The sequence below is a fragment of the Poecilia formosa genome, unplaced genomic scaffold, assembly GCF_000485575.1.
Source record: "Poecilia formosa unplaced genomic scaffold, Poecilia_formosa-5.1.2 Scaffold122, whole genome shotgun sequence".
Taxonomy (NCBI): Eukaryota; Metazoa; Chordata; class Actinopteri; order Cyprinodontiformes; family Poeciliidae; genus Poecilia; species Poecilia formosa.
The window spans coordinates 628,495-648,685 of record NW_006800061.1 but is presented as its reverse complement, the minus strand read 5'-3'; the positions used below and the strand labels follow the sequence as shown (position 1 = coordinate 648,685).

General features: G+C 40.5%; 2 protein-coding genes and 1 long non-coding RNA gene across 6 annotated transcripts; all 3 read left to right on the top strand.

The window, feature by feature from the left end:
- Positions 1–3: 3 nt before the first annotated feature.
- On the top strand, positions 4–15,792 carry LOC107837208 (uncharacterized). Its single transcript, XR_001663210.1, has 3 exons — positions 4–609; positions 3,517–3,526; positions 15,781–15,792. It is a non-coding gene; the product is annotated as an uncharacterized LOC107837208 (long non-coding RNA).
- Positions 3,543–7,801, top strand: LOC103144151 (R-spondin-3-like). Its single transcript, XM_007560999.2, has 5 exons — positions 3,543–4,860; positions 5,248–5,439; positions 6,534–6,674; positions 6,756–6,902; positions 7,018–7,801. The coding sequence occupies exons 1-5, from the start codon at positions 4,776–4,778 to the stop codon at positions 7,212–7,214; spliced, it is 762 nt and encodes a 253-aa protein (XP_007561061.1). The 5' UTR covers positions 3,543–4,775; the 3' UTR covers positions 7,215–7,801.
- Positions 8,344–12,192, top strand: LOC103144145 (E3 ubiquitin-protein ligase rnf146-like). 4 transcript variants are annotated; one of them, XM_007560990.2, is made up of 3 exons: positions 8,344–8,550; positions 9,420–9,475; positions 9,573–12,192. In XM_007560990.2, exon 3 carries the CDS (start codon positions 9,574–9,576, stop codon positions 10,657–10,659), a length of 1,086 nt encoding a protein of 361 aa, XP_007561052.1. In that variant the 5' UTR covers positions 8,344–8,550; positions 9,420–9,475; position 9,573; the 3' UTR covers positions 10,660–12,192. The 4 variants fall into 4 exon arrangements, with proteins under 4 accessions (XP_007561052.1, XP_016531396.1, XP_016531395.1 ...); XM_016675910.1 differs by having other exon boundaries at positions 9,420–9,494; XM_016675909.1 differs by having other exon boundaries at positions 8,345–8,550; positions 9,420–9,479.
- Positions 15,793–20,191: the final 4,399 nt, after the last annotated feature.

Below are 20,191 nucleotides of genomic sequence, written 5' to 3'. Positions count from 1 at the left end.
TATTGTGAAGAACTTTTTCATAAAAGTCTTTTGACGCTTTTATTTTTTTTAAATCTCTTTTGCTAAAATGTTCTTTATTTCCCTATTCACTCTGTCTCTGTGTGGGTTTTCTGTTTTTTTAATTTTTTTTTTTTTTTTTTACTTGTATTCTGGCTCTCAGTTGAGCTTTCTTTTTCCTCTCTCTCTGTCTCACAGCTATAATCCAGACGATTCCAGACTAATTTCATAATATCTGAGCTTATTTATGACATGAAACAGGCTTGTATTTAGGGGCTTCTTCACAGCGCGTTAGTGCTCGACATCCGCTCGGCTCTCGTCTCGCTCTCCGCTCATCCGTCATGGTTTCTGTCTTCAGCTGCACGCTTCACGGCCCCCTTCGAATTCCTCGCTTCGTCACGGCACACAGAATATCTGCACCATCAGATGATATCCTGCTAATTCCTTATCACCACTGGTCAGACGCCATCCACAAAAGGAAAGTTCAAAGTAAAGACAAATCTTTTCAGTGTTGCTTGTTTTATGAATAACAGTTTTTTTATTATTATTATTTTTTTTATTTATGGTTCATTTTGCAAACGCAGCATGTTCTGTTAAAGTGATTCATGTTTTGTAGGGCTCTCTTTTGTCATTTCAGCTGTGATCTGTGATGTTATATGATTCATCAACACAGAATAGTGCTTTTTTGTGAAGTGGAAAGAAAATTCTGAATGTTTTTGTTTTATTTTCAATAAATAATCTGTAAAGTCTGATCTATATTTATGTTCTTTATTTACAGATTTACACATTTAGAGACGAGATTTTCTTTATTTATTTTTTTTGTCCATTCCTCTTTGCAAAATATCTCAAGCTCAGTCACAGTAGACGGAGAGCAAATCTTGACGCAGCTTCTCAAGTTTGGTTTAGAAATGGACTTTGACTGGGCCATTATCGCACATAGATACTCTTTAATTCTATTGTAACTCCGGCTGGATGTTTAGGCTTGTCCTGCTGGAAGGTGAACTCCCGTCCCACATTCAGTCAAATTCAAAAATACTTTATTTACCTTAATGGGAAATGAAATGTCTTCACTCAAATCATTCGAGAGTCGCTGTGGATGGTAGCGCTGCCGGTTGTAAAGGTCTCCTCTCCAGTAGCAGTCAGCCTCATAAAAATTTCGAAGAGGCCTCTGACTGAAGACTTGCTCATGACTGGCAACAGCTCAATATCTGGGCAGCAGAGATGGTAATTAAAGGAAGCACTGCTGATCCGCCTCATTTGCTTTTGCTGCTCTTTAAATCTGTCTGGCAGTACGGTTAGAAAGCCGGGCAGAGAGACGCTGGCTTCCAGAATATGATCCTTTCCGATGATGATTGATGGAAGAGATGGTTTGAACTTAGGACTCATAGTTCAGGTATCATTTGAGCTTCTGAGATGCTAATCAGCTGCTACCAGCAGTACATCCAGTTACATATTCTGCAACTACCCATCTTTTCATCCTGTCTGACCATTTTCCCTGCTGCTGTAAGAAGAAAAGCATCCACATGATCCTCTACCGCTTTGTTTCCCTTGACGGTATGATCACGCAGATGAGCACTGCTAGTTTTCTGACACACAGGGCAAATTTTGGTCTCAAAATGAATGTTCGACTCAAATTAATGTTCTTGCAAAACCTGTAAGTTTAGGTGGACAGCCGTGTACGGTTGGTGTCTGGTGTTTCATGTCAGAGAGGGCTGAATACAAATGTATGGAAAACCCTTCAGATTTGAATTTCTTAAAAACAATGCCTGCAGATAATTTTCCTTCAAATTCACAATTGTGCATCACTTTAGTTAGGGAGTATAAAGTGTATAAATACTTCTTCAAGGACCTCTATAATGGAGTACAACACAATCTGACTGCCTCTCCACTCTCCTCTTCTTGTCACTTATTCGGGCCTCGGTGAAGACATTCCTTGCCCTTATGTCGTTTTTTTTTTTTTTTTTTTTTTTTTTTTTTTTTCATTCCAGAATCTGATCTGGCACCCCTGGGAGCATTGCCTTCTCATGTTTGACTCCCTGCTCAGATTTGGGGAGGTGTTACTCGGTCGCCCGAGCCCTCCACATGTCTCTCAGGAGCAGATCTGACTTACTGCTCACTCAGTGATTCACATATTTTTATACCGGGAGCCTCAGATAACACATCTGCACATGTTTTCAAAACCCAAATGTAACTGTTTTGACTTCTTTTACTTGGACGCGTGTTGGGTGCAAGGTAATTTGTTAAAAAAAAAAAAAAAGAAAAGAAAAAAAATTTGGTTTTCAGAGACTCTAGTTCAACATATGTGCTTCACAGAGATGGTCAATATATCTATGCAGTTTTGCTCCCTGCTGGTTGATGGATGATGTTTCTCTGCAGCAGCTGGCTGGACATCCAGCGGCTCCTCTCACATGTCATTTTATTGTCCTCTATTCATGCTTTGCTTTCGCCCCCAGAAGAAAATTGGTCTTTCATTATATATGTGTTTGTTTTTGTGTATTAAAGCTGAAGCCAAGCTGAAATGACGCCTTGTCCAGCTCCTCTCTTTAGATTCCTTCTCTTAAATCATTTTTTCCAACATGAATCCTCTCCGGAATGAAGTCCCTCTGCAAATCTCTGGCTGTTTCCTCCTGTGACATTTTTCCAGACAGACTCAGAAGTAAAAAAAACTTCACGTTTCTTAACAAGGAACACATGTTTTGTCCGCTTTGCTTAAACTCTATTGCATGAAATCGATATAGGAGCGAACGGACGAGGGCTTACGGGGGGAAAAAAGTACGCTTTTATCTCCAACATTTGGCCTCAGAGCCAGAAGATGATGGGATGTGAATTGACAGGGTCTGAGAAGATTGCGGGAGAAATGTGAAATAAGTGGGAAAAGGCATTCCCAGACCTCTTTATGGATGCAAGTAACTGTTTTGGGAATGTAGAACATCCCAGAGTTCCCAAAACAACTGATAATACACACCGGGAAGGCAAACAAAAACTTTGACTGTCCTCCAGCTTTCCCCCCGTCTTTTTAGCAAAGATCCTCTATGACACTTGCACATCTCTAAATTTGCTTTCTCATTGAGAGGTAGTCAAATCATCCAGCGAAGTTTTGGTTCTCATTTTCCGAACCAGTCTCTTAATGGAAAACACACAGCTGATGGCTGCTGGTAGCCTTGAACAGAAAAGGTACGGACGCATATTTCTTCTATATGTGGTTTCAGTCGGCTTGGTCGTGACGGGTGGAGGAAAAAGTGAGTTTTAAATAAAAGGAAACACAAAGTTGTTTTTATGAACTCGTCTCTGGTTTCCTCCAAAACTCACCAGCAGCTTTAGATGGACTTTATTTTCTAATTCTGTTTTTTTTTTTTTTTTTTTTTTTTTTTTTTTTTTTTTTTTTTTTTTTAAGCACACCAGTCCATACAGTTAAAGAAAAAAAAAAAGTGTATTATTGTATAAGGTAAATATTTTGTACTCAAACATCCGCAATTGTATAAAACAAGCAGAGAAAGATGATATTCAAAATTTTAAAAGAAACATCCTGGTGTCCTGATGCTGATCTGTTTTTGCAGACACACTAATCAACTGATAAATTATTACTTCATTTTTACTGTAACGATGCTGCATGGCTACATAACACAGGCTGTAGATGGTACATGATGTAATCAGCGTCACAATATCTTCAAAAAAGTTGAATGAATGACAACTAGTTGATGCTGTGAGTGTAAACTGCTGGTGAAATACGAACATGTATGAGTTCATCTTTAATCTGCGTGAGCTGCAGTTAAAACCGGTTCTCCTGCAGGGTGACCTTTCACCTCTGATCAATCTGAACTCCGACTGAGTTCGTTCATGTCATTTCTTTCTGTCTGTATGGAGATACTGCCGCATAAATTGCCCATTTTGAAAAGAGATGCTGAAGTTTTCGTAATGTTCACGCGTCCTTGGCAGAGACGCATGTCGCCAGGTGAGTTTTGCTTTTAAAAGCAAAAATGTTGCAGTTGGGTCAGTCGTGCAGGAAGCGGGTTTTCCTGCAGCCACGTGGGCTGCGACAAGCAACCATGCAGCAGGACCGAGAAATTTCTAGAAACCTTCTGCAGCACTTGTGCAGAGTCGTCAAAGCTTTGTGCTTCGGGTTTTATGAGCATCTACTTTACTTCCATAAACAAGATTTTTTTTTTTATCGTTTTTATTTTTCTAGACTTACCACAGATGCCTTCATCTGATTCTTGGTCCCAGCAACCAAGATCATTTACAATTGAAGACGGAGAGTGGGGATGGGGGAAGTGGGGTGGAGATGGACTTTAAAGGTGGGGAAAAAACAAAATAAACTAAACTAAAAGGGGAATCTACCTTCAGTAAGAGTTGGGGGAAAGTTCCCGTCTGTGCACTGATCCAGAGCAACAGAAACCGTAGATGTGACAATGGATTAGAAGGAGGGATGAGGAAAAAAGGAAAGGAGGGTGGGAGTGTGAACATGTGCAGGAAGAAAAAAAAAAGAGCTTACCCAAACCTTGCATTTTTTGTTGGAGGCTTGACTATCTTGTGATGGCTCCTCTTCCCTTGTCCGCTTTCCCCACGCCGTCCTGCCAGCTCGCGTAAACTCATGGAACGCACGCTGGACTTTTTCTCGGAGAAAACATTTCTACACTTCACTGCTGCAGTATTTGCATGGACCCAACTGAAGGAATGCCATGGAGCCCTACAACGACTCATTCAAAAACGTCCCTGCTAGATTTCGGGTGTGACGTGACGCCTCTCTGCATGACTGGGTGAACTTAAGGAGAAGGAAAATGCAAATACCGGCGTTAATCTGGATGCTGCAGCTCCTGAGCGCTGCAAGAGGCCCGGACGGCACAAGCGTTCTGAGATTTAAACGTGAGTCTTGGTGTTTGCGTCGACTCTGCAAAACCAACTGCGAGTCGCTGTGAACTCTCCTGCGAGGGGACAGAGCGGACAAGAAGGGGGGTACATATGGAGACGATAAGCGTGGACTGTTCAGCTTCCAGGGAAGGATGTGGTCATAGATTTCCATCTGATTTACTCGCATGCAGGGCCGAGAATTTATAGCTGAGATCAGAACTCATAAAAGCATGTAGCCTGGAATATTTGCAAAACAGGGTCTGTTGAACAGAGTGTGTAATCTGAACCTCAATAGTAGTATGTTTGTTTATTTTTAATTTTTTTCCAGTCCAGCTCCTTCCAACAGCTCTCATGCGTGCAGGATGAATTTTAATTCCGTGTTTACCTCTGAACCTGTGACAGGTAGTGATCCGGCGGGTAGCGGCTGCCAGGTAGGATGTGCGACATGCTCTCCGCTGAACGGCTGTCTGTCCTGTAAGCCTCGCTTCTTCTTCCACCTGGAGCTGGACGGCATCCAGCAGAGGGGGACGTGCATGTCCTCCTGTCCCCGAGGTCACTACGGCATGCGCTCTCCCCACATCAGCACTTGCATCAGTAGGTACCCAAAATAAAGAAAATTAGAGACCCTAGATTTAATCAAAGGTTTACAAAATGATGCATATATTTGTATATAGTGCTCTGCAAACGTGTTCACACTCTATTGGCCGTTTATTTATTTATTTATTTTTAGTTTGTTACATTACAATTGCAAGCCTTTTTTTGTTATATTTTGATTTTATGTTAAAGAGCAACTTAACTGAGGAGCATAATTGTTAAGCGGAAAGGAAATTAGACATTTTGGATGACTAAATCTGAAAAGTGTGGCATGCTTTTACAGCGGCAATCATTTGGGGCATGTCTCTATTATCTTTAGGGTAGGGTTATTGCTAGTAACTAAAACCTTTGCCCGTTTTTCTTTTGTATAATAGCTGAAGCTCGGTCAAAGTGCCTAAAGAGTATCTGTAAACATTAATGTGCAACCGTTACCACAGATTCACAACTGGATTTGGGTCTGAACTTTAACTAGACTGTTTTAACTTTGTTTTTCTTTAATCTAAAGCCTTCTATTACATGTTTAATGTTTAGGTTTGTTGTCCTGCTGAAATTTGCAAACTAAAACAAAAATCTGGTGCTGAAATTATGATTTTCTGGTGATTTGTTAGGGCTTTAATGTCACTTAGAGAATTCTGCATTCATCCAATACTTTTTTGTGTCAATTTATGGCAAAACTCTGAGCATGTTACCTAAAATTGGTGTATTTTATTGGCCTTCTGGTAGAGATTGTTTTATCAATTCCAGATAACCTTTAATATGATATTAACTAAGTCCATTAGCTAGGAATTATTCCTTAGACTCCAGTCCTTCTCTTTTAGGTGATCATTCAGTTTTGAAGCAGCCCCACACTACCATGTTTAACAAAGTCTTGTTAATTGTATCGGTAGATGTTTGTGCTCTTCAAACATCTGAGGAAATTCAACAAAATAACAAAAACATCCAATTTTATTTTCAAAATGCATTGTTTTCTTTTATTTTCCAATATTCTGTACTGTTTGTGCACATGTGGTTCCACCTGCACAAGCAGCAGTATATCTGGTGATGACAATGTGGTTGCTCTGCACTGACCAAGGTTCATTCCTATTGGCCTGCAGAGTGCAAGGTGGATTGCGCCTCCTGCTTCAGTGAAAACTTCTGCACCCGCTGTCATCCCGGCCACTTTCTGTACCGGGGGAAATGTGAAAGCAGCTGTCCGAACGGGCTGACCGCAAACGCTGCACTGCGAGAATGCACAGGTACGACGCTCCTTCGCGGGACATGAAAATGGCTCAAACCGGCGTCTACGCAGCGTGATAAATTGCGTCTGTCTTTGTCAGAGTGCCCTGAAGGATGTGAGCTGTGTGTGGGGAGGAACAATTGTACGAGGTGCAGAGCGGACATGTACCTCCTCCACGGTCAGTGCAACCACACGTGTCCCAAAGGCTTTGAGCCTGATGTCCAGCTCATGCAGTGCATGCCCCAAGGTGAGAGACACTATCCTTACCTTGCTTTTTTATCTCTCTCTCTCTGTCTCTCTCTCTCTCTCTCTCCCTCCGATGAGTGTGTTACAGTTTCTGATTGCCCCTCTGTCTCTTGAAGTTCATTGCGAAGTTGGAGAATGGACAAGTTGGGGTCAGTGCGTTCGGAAGCAGAACACGACGGTCCACAGGCGGGGAGAGGAAACACGCACACGACAAATCCTGCATTTCCCAAGTGCCTCCGGTGACCCCTGCCCTCACGTTTCGGAGATCAGGAAATGTGCAACAAAAAAGAAGCAGAAAAGCAGGTCGGAATGAGCTGAGGAAATCACTTGTAAATTATTAAACATTCAAGTCTTGTAATTGCTCCCTTACACTTTTGGGGATTTGGTAATATTTCTGAAAAAATAAATGATTTTCTCTCGTAGTCCACAATAAGTGAAAAGAATCGGTTGGTCCATTTAGGATGTTTTTTTTTAATTAATTAATTTCATTTCATTTCATATTTAACTGCTACCATTTCAACATACTACTTTGTTGTATGTTTTTACTCAAAGCAACTTTAACTTTAACCCCTTTCTCATGAATGATTCAAACAAATAATGTAGATATTGTGAAACAACAGTGTGAGGAATAAATCTGATCTTTGGACGTGAATGTTACTCAAATATGTTTACAATCTGTAATTTGTAACCCTAGTTTTTTATATATATAAAACGTAAAATGTGATTACATTTCTGTCTGTTGGAAAAGAGATGCTCTTCTTTATGTTGTTTTTTTCATCTAGAGTTGTTTGATCCTGAGAGGGTATAGTTCTGCCATTGTACATATAGTAAACCCGTGTGGACAATTTTGTTATTTGTGTTGCTATTAAAATTTGCTTATAAAGTTATAAACACATGAAACGTTTTCCCAGAAATGTTTGTCCAGTCAGCTAGCCGGTTGTCACTTTTCTCTGGACACAGAGCTTTTTAGAATATAGGGACGGTCTACATGTCCACATGTAGAATGCCCTACAGGTCAAATCCTTTTTATTCTATTATATATACTGTGTACAGTATATATTATAGAATAAAAAGGATTTTTATGGCAAAAAGAATATATTTCAAACAGAAAGACTTAATCTTTACGTCTTTCTGAAACATTTAAACAAACTTTAATTCTTCCTTTTGAACACTAATGCCTAAAATATAATGTCAAATGAACCTACATTAACTTAACACAGGGGCACATTATTTAATTACATAAAAAGAAGAGAACATTTTGCTCAAACAATTAGGACCCTGCGACAGACTGGCGACCTGTCCAGGGTGTACCCCGCCTCTCGCCCGGAACGTGAGCTGGAGATAGGCACCAGCACCCCTCCCGACCCCACTGAGGGACAAGGGTGAAGGAAAATGGATGGATGGATGGAATTAGGACCCAAGTGCGCAGCTGCAGTAGAGCGTGTCAATGTCTGTGCGTTAGCGCCCCCTCTGGTCACTAAAGACAGCTCAGGACTTGGGAGGGCCGCCGCCACACCTCAAGCTCTATCAGTGCTAAAACACTGTATTTGGTTGTCCCATCTTTATACGCAGTGAAAAATGACTGGGGGTTTATAAATATCTCCATCTGGACATCAAGTGCATACGTTGTAGGAGTCTACTGTTTTCAGGTAAGCTAGCTAAAAGCTAACCCCTAACCTACAGGCTAACATAACAATATTCTACTGGAGGTGAAAAGATAATATTAGTTTGGGAAATGTTTTAACTCAGCTGATCGTCTGGCAGTTGCATTACTCTCCATTAGACAGGAAAAACATCCGAGGTCGCGACAGGACAGGAGAAACTTTATTTTGTTAGCAATTTAACAGTTTGCTAACGTTAGCTTAGCTTGAATGGCTTAGTTACCACTGTTAAAACAGCGTTTTGTAGCTTCATTTATTAGAATTTATATTGTTTATGACAAAATGCATTCTTTTGAAAACGGATAAAAATGTTTGCTACTAGAGAATATTTTCATTTAAATCTGGTTTTTAGTAATTCCGAGATGTTGATGTGGGTTGTGTATGTATGGGCGTTACCAGAAACAAACACCTGTTTCCCCATGACAGCAGAGCTGTCAGAGCGTTACAAACAAGATAAAAATCACTAGGTTCAATAAGTTTGTGACATTTATATAAAATACCCAGTTTATTGCTTATGTTATAGATTCTACAAGTTTTTGATTAAACATTTGAAAGTGACAAAAAAAAATGCAGAAGAAGTCTGAAAGTGGTTGCACCGGTAAGAAGTTACCATAATCAATTATCTAGGAATCTAAATCTGTTCATTTTCATTTGACTGTCTCAGATTAAAACCCCAAGATTGATACTTTATGTTTTTGGAGTTACTGATCATCAAACCACAGATGAAGTAAAATCAGAAAAAAAATGGACATTTCAAAACTATTGTTGTCTGCATAATGTGTACAGTTTGGCGTGCTCAAGAAAACTGTCCTGTGTGAGATTTTCACCCTGTATGCTGGCTTTTTGTTGTATTTCAGGGCGAGGAGGAGGACAGGGCATAGCAACAAGAGACCCCAGCTACAAGAGACGCATAGCAAGTATTTACCAAACTAGTTAAGCTGTTCACTTAAGTGCAGAAAGGAACAAACTTCCCACCAGGTTTACCATGACGGCTCGGTTTCTCTCCGCAGCATGGCCGGGTGTGGAGAAGTGAACCTGTCTGTGAACACCCCAGCTCCCTCCAAGCTTAAAGAAGATACAGAAGACGACTCTTGCAGCTCCACCACCACCACCGCCGCTGCTGCTGTACCACCAGAGTGCGCCATCTGCCTGCAGAGCTGCGTCCACCCTGTCCGTCTCCCCTGCTGCCATGTCTTCTGTTTCCTGTGCGTGAAAGGTGCCTCCTGGCACAGCAAGCGCTGTGCTCTCTGCCGGCAGGAAATCCCAGAGGACTTCCTGGAGCGCCCGGTCCTGCTCTCCCTCGAGGAACTGAAAGCCGCGGCCGCTGGTCTGAACCGCGGCGGGAGCGAGTCGCGCGGAGACTACACGTGGTACTACGAGGGGCGCAACGGCTGGTGGCAGTATGACGAGCGCACCAGCCGAGAGCTGGAGGAGGCCTTCGTGAAGGGGAGGAAGAGCACCGAGATGCTGATCGCAGGGTTCCTTTACGTGGCGGACCTGGAGAATATGGTGCAGTATCGGCGGAACGAGCACGGCCGCCGGCGCAAGATGAAGAGGGACGTAGTTGATATCCCTAAGAAGGGCGTGGCAGGACTGAGGCTGGACTCTGAGCCCGTCTCCGTCCCCGCTTTACCAGCGGCGGTCTCTGCTGCAGCAGAGCGCGTAAGCTCAGCTGACGGCTCTGACTCCACAGGTCAGCCCCAGCCTTCATCCTTTGGGATTTTGGTTCCCCTTCCTCCTATCAGACCTCAAACGCTCCTCGGACGTCATCTCGGCAGCCCTCTGTCTCCGTCTCCGTCGCCTCTGGAACAGTCTTTCTCTCAGCTGCTAATCAGCCAGCCGGAGGGCGAAGAGCTGGAAGGAGACGGCGAGCTGCAGACGTACGAGTCTGCGTCGGGGAGCAGTGAGAGTGAAGAGGAGGAGGAAGACGGCGAGAGGAGAGGAGAGTCTGAGGAGCGACGAAGACGCACACGGAGGCCGCTAAGGGAGAACCAGCCAACCAGAGTTCCTCCAAGAGGCATGCCGTCCAGCTCCGGCTCCGGCCTCACCCTCCGCTCGCGCAGTCCTGATGGACAGTGCACCATCACAGAAGTATAGCCCGCTGGAGGGGTCTTCACTTCATAAGACTCGAATCAGCTCAGCAAAAAATAATGTCTGAAGACGCAATTCATCTCAAAGGTCCGATTAAAAGGAGAAACACCGCTGCTTTATTGTGATAATGTGCCAAATGTGATTTTTGTGTCTGCCTATTTTTTACGTTAAAATAATTAGTGGGTTAAATTTAGCCTGTCTGCTGAAGCTTTACAACAATAAAAAATTTGCAGCAGGTCGACAAAATTAGAAGAAACATATAAAAGGACACATATCATGTGTTTAAAGCCTTTTCCATTACAAAAACATAAGCGGCAAGAAAAGGGCTGTTTTCTTACAGATATAAAACAATCTGGTTTTATTACAGGTGGACGCTTCAACAGTTCCTGGACAGATGCTGGAACTCTGATGTATCCAAGCCCAGTTCTGTACTGGTGGCAGCATAAATACATGGTTTAATTCCTTTAGTATTGAATCTTCAGGCTGCTTAAATAGTTGGATGCATTAATCTATTCAATCTTCTCTTCATTCAGCCTTTTTGCCTCGTTGTGTCCTTCCTTTTTTCTGTCTCTCGTTCCTCTTCTGTTTGCCCCTCCATCCTACATTTTCTTTCTTCCCTTATATCTTCCCTTGCTTTATTGTAAGTGTTAAATAATCCACTAATAACTCACAGGAGTTCCAGCATATATCTATGATCTGTGGAGCGCCCCCCTGTGGCTGTGTTCTTGGCTCATGTAGAGACACTTCTCGTTTTGGTGAGTTTCATTTTAAGAGAAAAACTTTTTCTTTTTTTTTTTGCATTTCTTTTTCTGCCAAACACAAAACTTATTTTCAAGTCAAACCATAACTTTTCTCCCAAATCTTTTTAGCTGAGTGATTTTTATTTTTTAGTTTTGGCTGATAATTTAATCATTTTTTTGTTTTAAATTTCTGGGTGATGAAGTGAAAATGAAGCTAAAATGTAGCAACTTGCATAAGCACTGCGGATGGTTAACAGCTTTTTTTCCCCTTCATGTTGCACTTATTTTTCAGTTTGAAATGCAGGTACTCAGGATGTGAAATGCTGAAACTGAAACAGGAGGTTATATAAGCGTTGTGTGTGTGTGTGTGTGTGTGTGAGAGAGAGAGAGAGAGCAGAGGGAGGCTGTATTCCCTCTATTTTAGTGTCTTGTTTTAATTATGGACTGTTGGTGCCGTTGTGAACAGCGCTGGGTGCTGAAAAGCTACTGGCAGATCCACTGGAAAGTTTTTGTTTCTATGTTCAGGAGCACACATTTGGGTTTCTATTTTTGACTGAGCACTCCTAATGGAGCCACTATCAAAGTAGCTGCACTGACAGGTTCTTGGATGAGTTCGGCCTGTTTACGCTCTTGCTCTGGTTCTTTCCCTTTTCCTCCTGCTGGTTTTGGTCGTCGTTTCTCAGTTGGACTCTTTTTGTGTGCGTGTGTGTGTGACTACCTTTTTTTTTTTCATTTGTGTTGTGTTTCTCTAGTGATGTGTTGTGAAGCTATTAAAGTGTTAATTAGTGACTTAAAATTACATGCTGCTGAATGACTTTTTTTTAAACAAAGTTTCAACAATGAAGCATTCGTTTAAAAACTAGGGTTGCAAAACAAAATCTGAATCGCCAGCTCAGGCTTTTTTAAGATTGGTGATTGGCCAGAAAACTGCCATCAGTGCACCCCTAATAACTAATACATGCTGTATATTAAAAAAAAAATCTGACTTGTGACATTAAATTACATCAACCATGTCCTGTTTATGTCAGGTTGTATTACTAATATTTGTGCTAAATTCCAGAATTATTTTCTAAAATCATTAGTTAAAACACATTAACCATAAGGTTATGGGTTACTGCATAACGCATCTTAATATATGATTAAACGTGAAATGAAAATATTAGTCTCTTAACTCATTTATTGTTTGCTTTGCCACTATCTATCTTTGTGGTGATGTTTGGTAAATGTGCCTGGCCAGAACAAAGCCACGAACACGTCTACTTGGGCATGTTGAGTAGATTCTGTAAGTGAGGAGTCTAAGCTTTCTAATGATATCAAACATATGGAAATAAAAAAAAGTTGTTCTTTACTACCAAGTATTGTGCGCATTAATAACAGTTAGGGCTATTTGTGATTTAGAAGAACAATTCAAAAATAGACTTGAATTGCTTTAACAAAGAAAAATCCTTTTCCGCACCATTAAATATAAAAATAATTAACCCATTTCTATCGATGGTATTTATCTATTGTGTTTATTTAATTTTATCATTTTTAATTAAATAAAAATAATAGCTGCTGATGTGCAAGCAGAGCATCACTCATTACCAGTGGTGGGAAGTAACAAAGTACAAGTACTTCGTTACTGTACTTAAGTACAATTTTCGTGTATCTGTACTTAAGTAGATTTAATAATAGGTACTTTCTACTTTTACTCCACAACATTTTACAGTAAGTATCTGTACTTTCTACTTCCCTACATTTCTACAAAACTGTTGCATTACTCGTTACATCCAAGTCGCGTATAGCTTACCTTTCTTTAAGCTTTCCTTACAAGTGACGCTAAAAGTTGGACGAAGTCCCCACAGTCTGTGAAAGCGAAGCGCCGCTGATTTTACATGTCGCCATATCTTATGATTTTTGCAGCGCTATTATATTTATATTACTGGCGATTAGACAGACATCTTCTCCCGCTCAGAGGAACCCACTGCGCATGTCTGGAGCTCCGCGTGCGAGTAAAGGGGGAGGCAACAGACACATAAGTCACGTTATTGCTTGGATTTTACGGCGCCACCTTAAGTCCCCGAACTTCACATTTCAATAGGAAAAAAAGAGCAATGCGACTTGGATGTAACGAGTACATTTTTTTCTGTGTATTTGTACTTTTAATTAAGTAAATTTTTTGAGTACTTTCTCCACCACTGCTCATTACCAAGCAAAGTCTTATAAACAAAGAACAGTTCTCACTAACTGAGACGGTCCTACCACTCACCGCATAGAGCCGTTCAAAGGAATCTAATCGCGAGTGAACTGACACGTCAACACTCAGCAGCTATGACCTGGACTTGTTTTCCTTCCACCGGTATCTGCAGCTTTTCTTTCGAGTGACCCGGTTTTAAGCCAGTTTTCCATCATTATTTTTAACACAATCCATTGGTAAGCTAACTGGCGTCGCAATTTGAGCTAACGTCACGGCAAATAAACGGTCGTTTATATGCAGTATATCGCGGACCACTAGGGGGCGCCTGCGGACCACCAGTGTTCTGGGACCACAGTTTGAGAAAGACTGTTTTATAGATACAATTTCCAGATGTCTGAAGGTGCCACGTTCATCTGCTAAAACAATTGTACACTAATATAAAACAACATGGCAATGTTCAGCCATCATACTGGTCCAGAAGAATCTCTGGGTTCTTTGTCCCAGAGATTAACATGATTTAGGAAATAATGTGCAAAATAATCCAAGGCTCTTTTTGATATAATCAAGTTGATCAAGTAGGCAGGATACCTCTCCAGATATCCTTTATTTTTCTAGAGCAAAGCTGCCGTGTAGGCATACCTGAAATGTAAAAAAAATGTAGAAAAAAAAAGCAGTGGCTTTATCAAGAAAATAAAAAGTATGCTTATGCACAAGTGCATCTTCTAAATGGTAAGATTATGGACAATTAGTTCTGAAGTGGTTACACAAAAGTCAATGTTTTGGAGCTACTTTGACAAAGTCCATCTAAATCTTCCAGATTTAATGTGACAGACCTGACCAGTTGTTTGACATCCTCTCCACAGACTGTAAACAATTCGGTCTACAAACTGGACTCAGTTACACCAGGAGGAATGGGCCGAAATTTCATCAAACCATTGAGAGAAGTTTGTTGAAGTGTAACAAAATGGTGGCCCATTTTGTGTTGAAAGACACTGTTCATTAATAAATGTAACATCAAACTGAAGAAAGTCATAAAAACATCTAAAAGTATATTTCCTCTTATTATTATTTTCTTTTGCTTTTATGAAATAATTTTGGTAATTCCATCTATTTATTCTGGTTCATATCTGGAGTAGCTTAAACTTGTTGTTTTCCTAGGTGCTCTGATTTTGTCCACCAGGCGGAGCTGTTGCACAAAATAACCTTATTCTAAAACCTTTAATCCAAAACTTTTCATCAAGCTCCAGAAAACCAGAGAGATATTCATTTGTGGACCTTTACATTCACTGTATCCATAGCAGCATATATGTAGGCTATAATTCAGTCTAATCGAAATCACATATGCTTGCTTTCATGTGCTCCAACTGTATTGCACAGACTTAAAAATGTCCACTAAGAGATGTCATTTTAAAGTCACAGTTCTCCACTTATATTCACATTAAACTAATGTGATCAGAGAACTTCATGCCCGACATTTTAAGCAAAGCATAGAAACATTCATAGTAGTGATAATTGGATATAATTGGTGAATTAACATGCTACTCCTAAAGCTCCTGAGCTGCAGCTCTCGCCAAGAGAGGGAAACCCCAGGCTGTTTGTCTGCAGTTGGAATGTGAGTTGAATTAGAATCATGACTGAATGGGACAGATTTTGGCCAGTGTCTCGCCTGAGTTTCCAAAGACTGTCTGTGTGTTGCACAAAAAGTAACCATAACAACCACATGTTTGCAGTTTGTAAAAGACACTTTTTCCACATGTATAGCCATCTGATGTTGTTTTTCATGTTCTTTTTTTTCATCACAGGTTCAAAATGAAGACTAATGAGCTGCATGCAGACTTCAGAATGGAAAGTATGGAAAGATGAATGCAGCCATAGATGCAAAGAAGTCTCCAGTAACTTGGAAGACCGTCATTGAGTCAAGAGAAACAGTCAGTCCAGATGTGGCTTCAGGGTACATTTGTCTGTTTTTTCCATCATTACATCTGCAAAACTGCTGTATACCAAATAGCTCATTGCAAAACAGGATAATGTTTCTCTATAATATAAAGTAGAGTGAACAATCATTAAATTAAAAAATAAAATAAAAACTAACAGTTAAAACATGCAGTCTTATGAAAAAGTATTTGCCCTTAGAGATTTCTTTGGTTTAATTCACTGAATGTTTTTTTAGGATGTTTGAGGTCATTGTACAGCATCTCAGTCGGATTTAAGTTCAGTGTTTTGACGAGTCCACTCCAAAACCTCTCTTCTTTTAAACCATTCAGAGGAGGAATTACTTGTGTGCTTCAGATCCTGCTTCCTAATCCACGTGTGCTTGAGCTTTGGGTCGTAAAGTCTGGACATTCTTCAGGATTCTATGCTAGATAGCAAAATTCATGGTTTCATTATGTGTGGAAGAATACGCCAAATCACTACCACCATGTTACTCTTCAGATTGGTGTTCTTTTCACTGAAATGCTTTGTTATCTTCTGAATGAGGATCCACGTCCAGACCACGTCCAGGTCCACTTTTGTCACATTAGCTCTCAAAGTATTTCCGTATAATATCCCAAGGGTTTAGGGTATCAAGATGTTTTGTTTGTTTGTTTGTTTTTTTTATGTGAGATGGGGCTTTGAATTTTCTTTTTGTCAGCAGTGGTTTTGACCTTCAAACTCTCAATTACCAGTCACTCGCACATATTGTTGAATCTTACAATTCAACAATATGCGCGTGAATATAATTATATTTAATGTGAATATAATTATATTTAATGTGAAAATAAGTGGAGACAACAGAACAAGATGTGTTCTGTTGTCTAGTCCCTTGATCTGGCTAGCTAGATTAAGATAGCTAGGTAGCACTAGTTAGCTAGACAGTTAGATAACTAGATAGATAGTTAGCTGGATAACCATCTAGGTAATTAGAAAGCTACTTAGGTAGATAGTTCTAGTTAGCTTTAGAGTTACTTAGCTAGCTCTATCTATCTATCTGGGAGGGAGGAAGGAAGGGTGTATGATCAAAAGATATTTGACAAAGGGAAGGATGAAGGCAGAGGTACGAGCAAAAAAAACAACAAAAAAAAAACAAAAAAGAACAACAACATGCTACACGAAAGTCACAGGCACCCTGACTTCATGCTTTACAACTGACAGGCCCCTTGGTCTGGGCATGCTGCATATGATACGGCCAGATAGACAGAGAGGAGACTATGCTACTATATGTTTTCAGACACATAGCTGCACGTTAAATATGTGCACCATATTATGGCTGAAGACCTCCTGCTGTCCACTCCTTCACACGCCTGGAAACACACACCCTGTCTCCAGCACCTCCACAAATAGTCCCTTCATATGCATCTTTCATCACCCTGAGGCTCATAACTGAGCTTTGTTAATGTGGAGGTTATTTATGACCATTTTTATTGTTGAACAATATGGACTGGCCGTGTCTGCTGACTTATATGAAGCATTTTTTTTCCCCTTTTCTAAATTCAGGCTCATTTTGTTTGTTCAAGACACCCATGTTCAAATATTTCTATTGCATTTTCTTGCAGATTTGCAAATTTTAGATTTTATTCATTGTACAGTATTTCTAGCCATAAAACCTTTAGATTCGCAGACAGGGTAGCTCACCGCTGCAGGAGCCAGCAATGACTTCACTCCTACTGTAACTCTCATCGACCTCACACCATTAGAGCCTATCAAGTGACATGTCTTCCTAATCTTGGGGCTACTGAACCATTTATATCAGCAACATATTACATTATTACTATGATGACGCCTAAAATCATAAAGTCCAGGTCCAAGTCTTATGTCTATGTCTAAATACAGCAGAATATAATGATGCAATTTGTGAGTTCTCCACCTAGAAGCTTGATGTGCAAGGAAAGTGAAACAAAAGATCCAAAAAGTAGGTGCAGTTTGGTGCATGCACAAACAAAAATATCCACCGCAGCTCTTGATTACAATCATTAAATATCACGACTCTTAATAAATATTGAAATTAGGCGTTTATCAGTATTTTCCTCCCTCTAATTGGAATGGCATTTTGATATATTGCCACATAAAAGCCAACTTCTATCCTTGAAGATGAGTTAATCATGACGTTATACTGTGTTTAGCTGACCTAAATGTTTGTTTTACATCACCAGCCTGCACTGATGTGGGACTTAAATAGTTGTAGTGAATGAGACGTGGCTGAAAGATGGCACCTATGAGCTTGCTGATGCCAGGCAGACTTTTAGTTATGTTCGCCTGATCATGATGGGGAACTTTATTCCTGCTCCTGACCTCAGTTTACATGTAGGAAAAGTTTAATGCTGTGGAAAGTAAGTAACACAATATTAATATAACACAAATAACACATTTTACACTCTCATAACTACATAATGGATTGCAACAGACCGGATAATTGGTTTGTTACAATTATAGTCTTCTCTCTATCTGAACCCTGGCGAATAACAACTATTGGAGTTATTGTTATTATTATTCTGTCATGGCTGCGAAAAATTCAAATAAAAATTTATTGGACGGAAGCCTGTAAATGTTTTTGAGGCGGTGCCTCAATCAAAATGCTTCCTTCTGTGTCCACAAGGATTGTGGACATTTCGGTCCGGGCCAATTTCATGAGTTTTTTTTTTTTTTTTTTATTAAATTATTATTATGTGGTTCTGTTGAACCACTTTTCAAAAATACTGTCTGATTTTCATTGGTTAATTTTCCACAAATTTATATTTAATATTGGTTTTGTCATTTTCAAGGTTTTCAGTGACCATTGTGGGTTTTTCCATCATTCACGGAGGGATACCAACATGTCCATATGTTTAATTATATGAAAGCATGATCAACATTGGAAAGTCCAGTCATTCTTCAGTGGAGAGAGGAGACGGGCTCTATATCCCAGAATGTGTTATGGCCAAAAAATTGTTTGTGCTGACTCTGAAAAGCCACTAGGAAGGAGCCATTACTTCAAAAATCAGATTATGACATAGGCACTCAGGGACATACACCTTCACTTTGAAGACGGGTCTTCTTGTTATGTGAAATTAAAGTGTTTGGAAATAGCAAGCAACTTTGTATTTGAAGAGAAAATAGGGACGCTTTCAACCCTGCGAGCATTTTGTCTTAGTTCTGAATTATGGAGTGTCGTCATCATTTGGACGGTCGTTTTGGATGAAAAGCTTCAGAACAATCACTTTTTAGGTCTTACAACTGAATTCTAACTGGATTAAGGCCTTCAGTGTTTCAAAATATTATTTATTGATACAATCGTCATCTAAAGAGAAAACCCCTTTCTACATGTTGGCTTTGCTTCCTACACTGGTGTGGAAAATCTTTTTTTTCAGCAATTGTTTTCTTCTTCCAACTCTTAAGGTCGGATTTGTGAAATGAACGCATTAAGTGCCATCTCTCCTTTTCTAATTAGTCCTCTGCATGACCTGCTTGTTAGCTTAGGTGGAGCATGGTAGATCTGTAGATGAGCCTTACACATGTATTCTTCCATTTCCAGATAAATGAGTGCCTTGAGAAAGCTAACCACTGCTACAACGCACTGTAAATTATCTTAACAGGCCTTAGCAGCATTGCTGCGTCCTCTTTAAAGCATGCGTTTATGCACTGAGGAAAACAAGGTCACATGAATGGGCCTCGAGCCAGATGAGGGCCAATGTAGTTGCTCCCAGCTGACCAGTCCACTGAAGCCAATTTGAAATTTGTCATTCGTCACAAGATAAATAGATCCCTATAGTCACCTCTGCCAAGCAACACCGGCTAATCCCACGATAGCGTCGCTCTTGTTTTGAAAGGCGACTCTGGTGGGTTGCCTTTCAGAGATGGGGAAATTTAGACCCTCTTTCTATTTTAATAATGAGCTCCGGAATCCTCTGTGCTTTTGACTCCTTCTCTCCGTACTTAATGTCTCTGCCTCTTGCTCTGCTGCTCTCGCCATGTGCCACTTGAGATGGCTGAGTCAATGGACGGATACTGACGCACTGACAGTTTGGACAGTTGGACGAAGACAGAGGGAGACAAACTGTGACTAACTGTTCCCAATCCAAAGGGACGATTTGTACCTTATAGAATAAACGGGTGCGAGATGGAGTGTGGAGTGGTGGGATTCGATTCTACACGCGGGGTCATGAAAAGTTGACCTGTAGGTTTATAATTCAAGCAAACGAGACCCTTGGCTCATGAACACGTACAGAAGGTATTCTAGAAATGCAGAGTATTTAGGAAGTAAATTAACATGATCAGTAAATGTTTTTGTAGCTTATTTATTTTTCATGTCTTTAAAATACTCTCAATCAAATAAAAGAGGAATACAGTAAACTCTGATGCTTGCAAAAATAAAATACAACGCAGAGATTGTTGTCGTTTTGCATAGCCCGTGAATGAGGAAGCCCGGTGCAGTGGGATGATAGACGCATACCGCAGCACGAAGTAAACTGACTTATGCAAACATCTCTTGTTGCTAATGGAAAACATTAGGAAACATTATGAAATATAAAAAGAGCAAGTCTTGTAAAGGGAGGTTGTAAAACAGCTCCGTTTCAGGTCGTCCGGGCCTCTTAATGCTCAGCTGCCTCAACGAGCAGGGTGGTCCTGTCGCCCCTCTATCCACATTTTTCTGAGACATACACATAAG

What these genes read in the sequence shown, in the direction of transcription:
- LOC103144151 (XM_007560999.2), top strand. Translation starts at nt 4,776, where the DNA reads ATGCAAATACCGGCGTTAATCTGGATGCTGCAGCTCCTGAGCGCTGCA. An exon ending in CCACATCAGCACTTGCATCA is followed by an intron (nt 5,440 to 6,533) that starts GTAGGTACCCAA and finishes ATTGGCCTGCAG; the next exon opens with AGTGCAAGGTGGATTGCGCC. An exon ending in CATGCAGTGCATGCCCCAAG is followed by an intron (nt 6,903 to 7,017) that starts GTGAGAGACACT and finishes TGTCTCTTGAAG; the next exon opens with TTCATTGCGAAGTTGGAGAA.
- LOC103144145 (XM_007560990.2), top strand. Translation starts at nt 9,574, where the DNA reads ATGGCCGGGTGTGGAGAAGTGAACCTGTCTGTGAACACCCCAGCTCCC.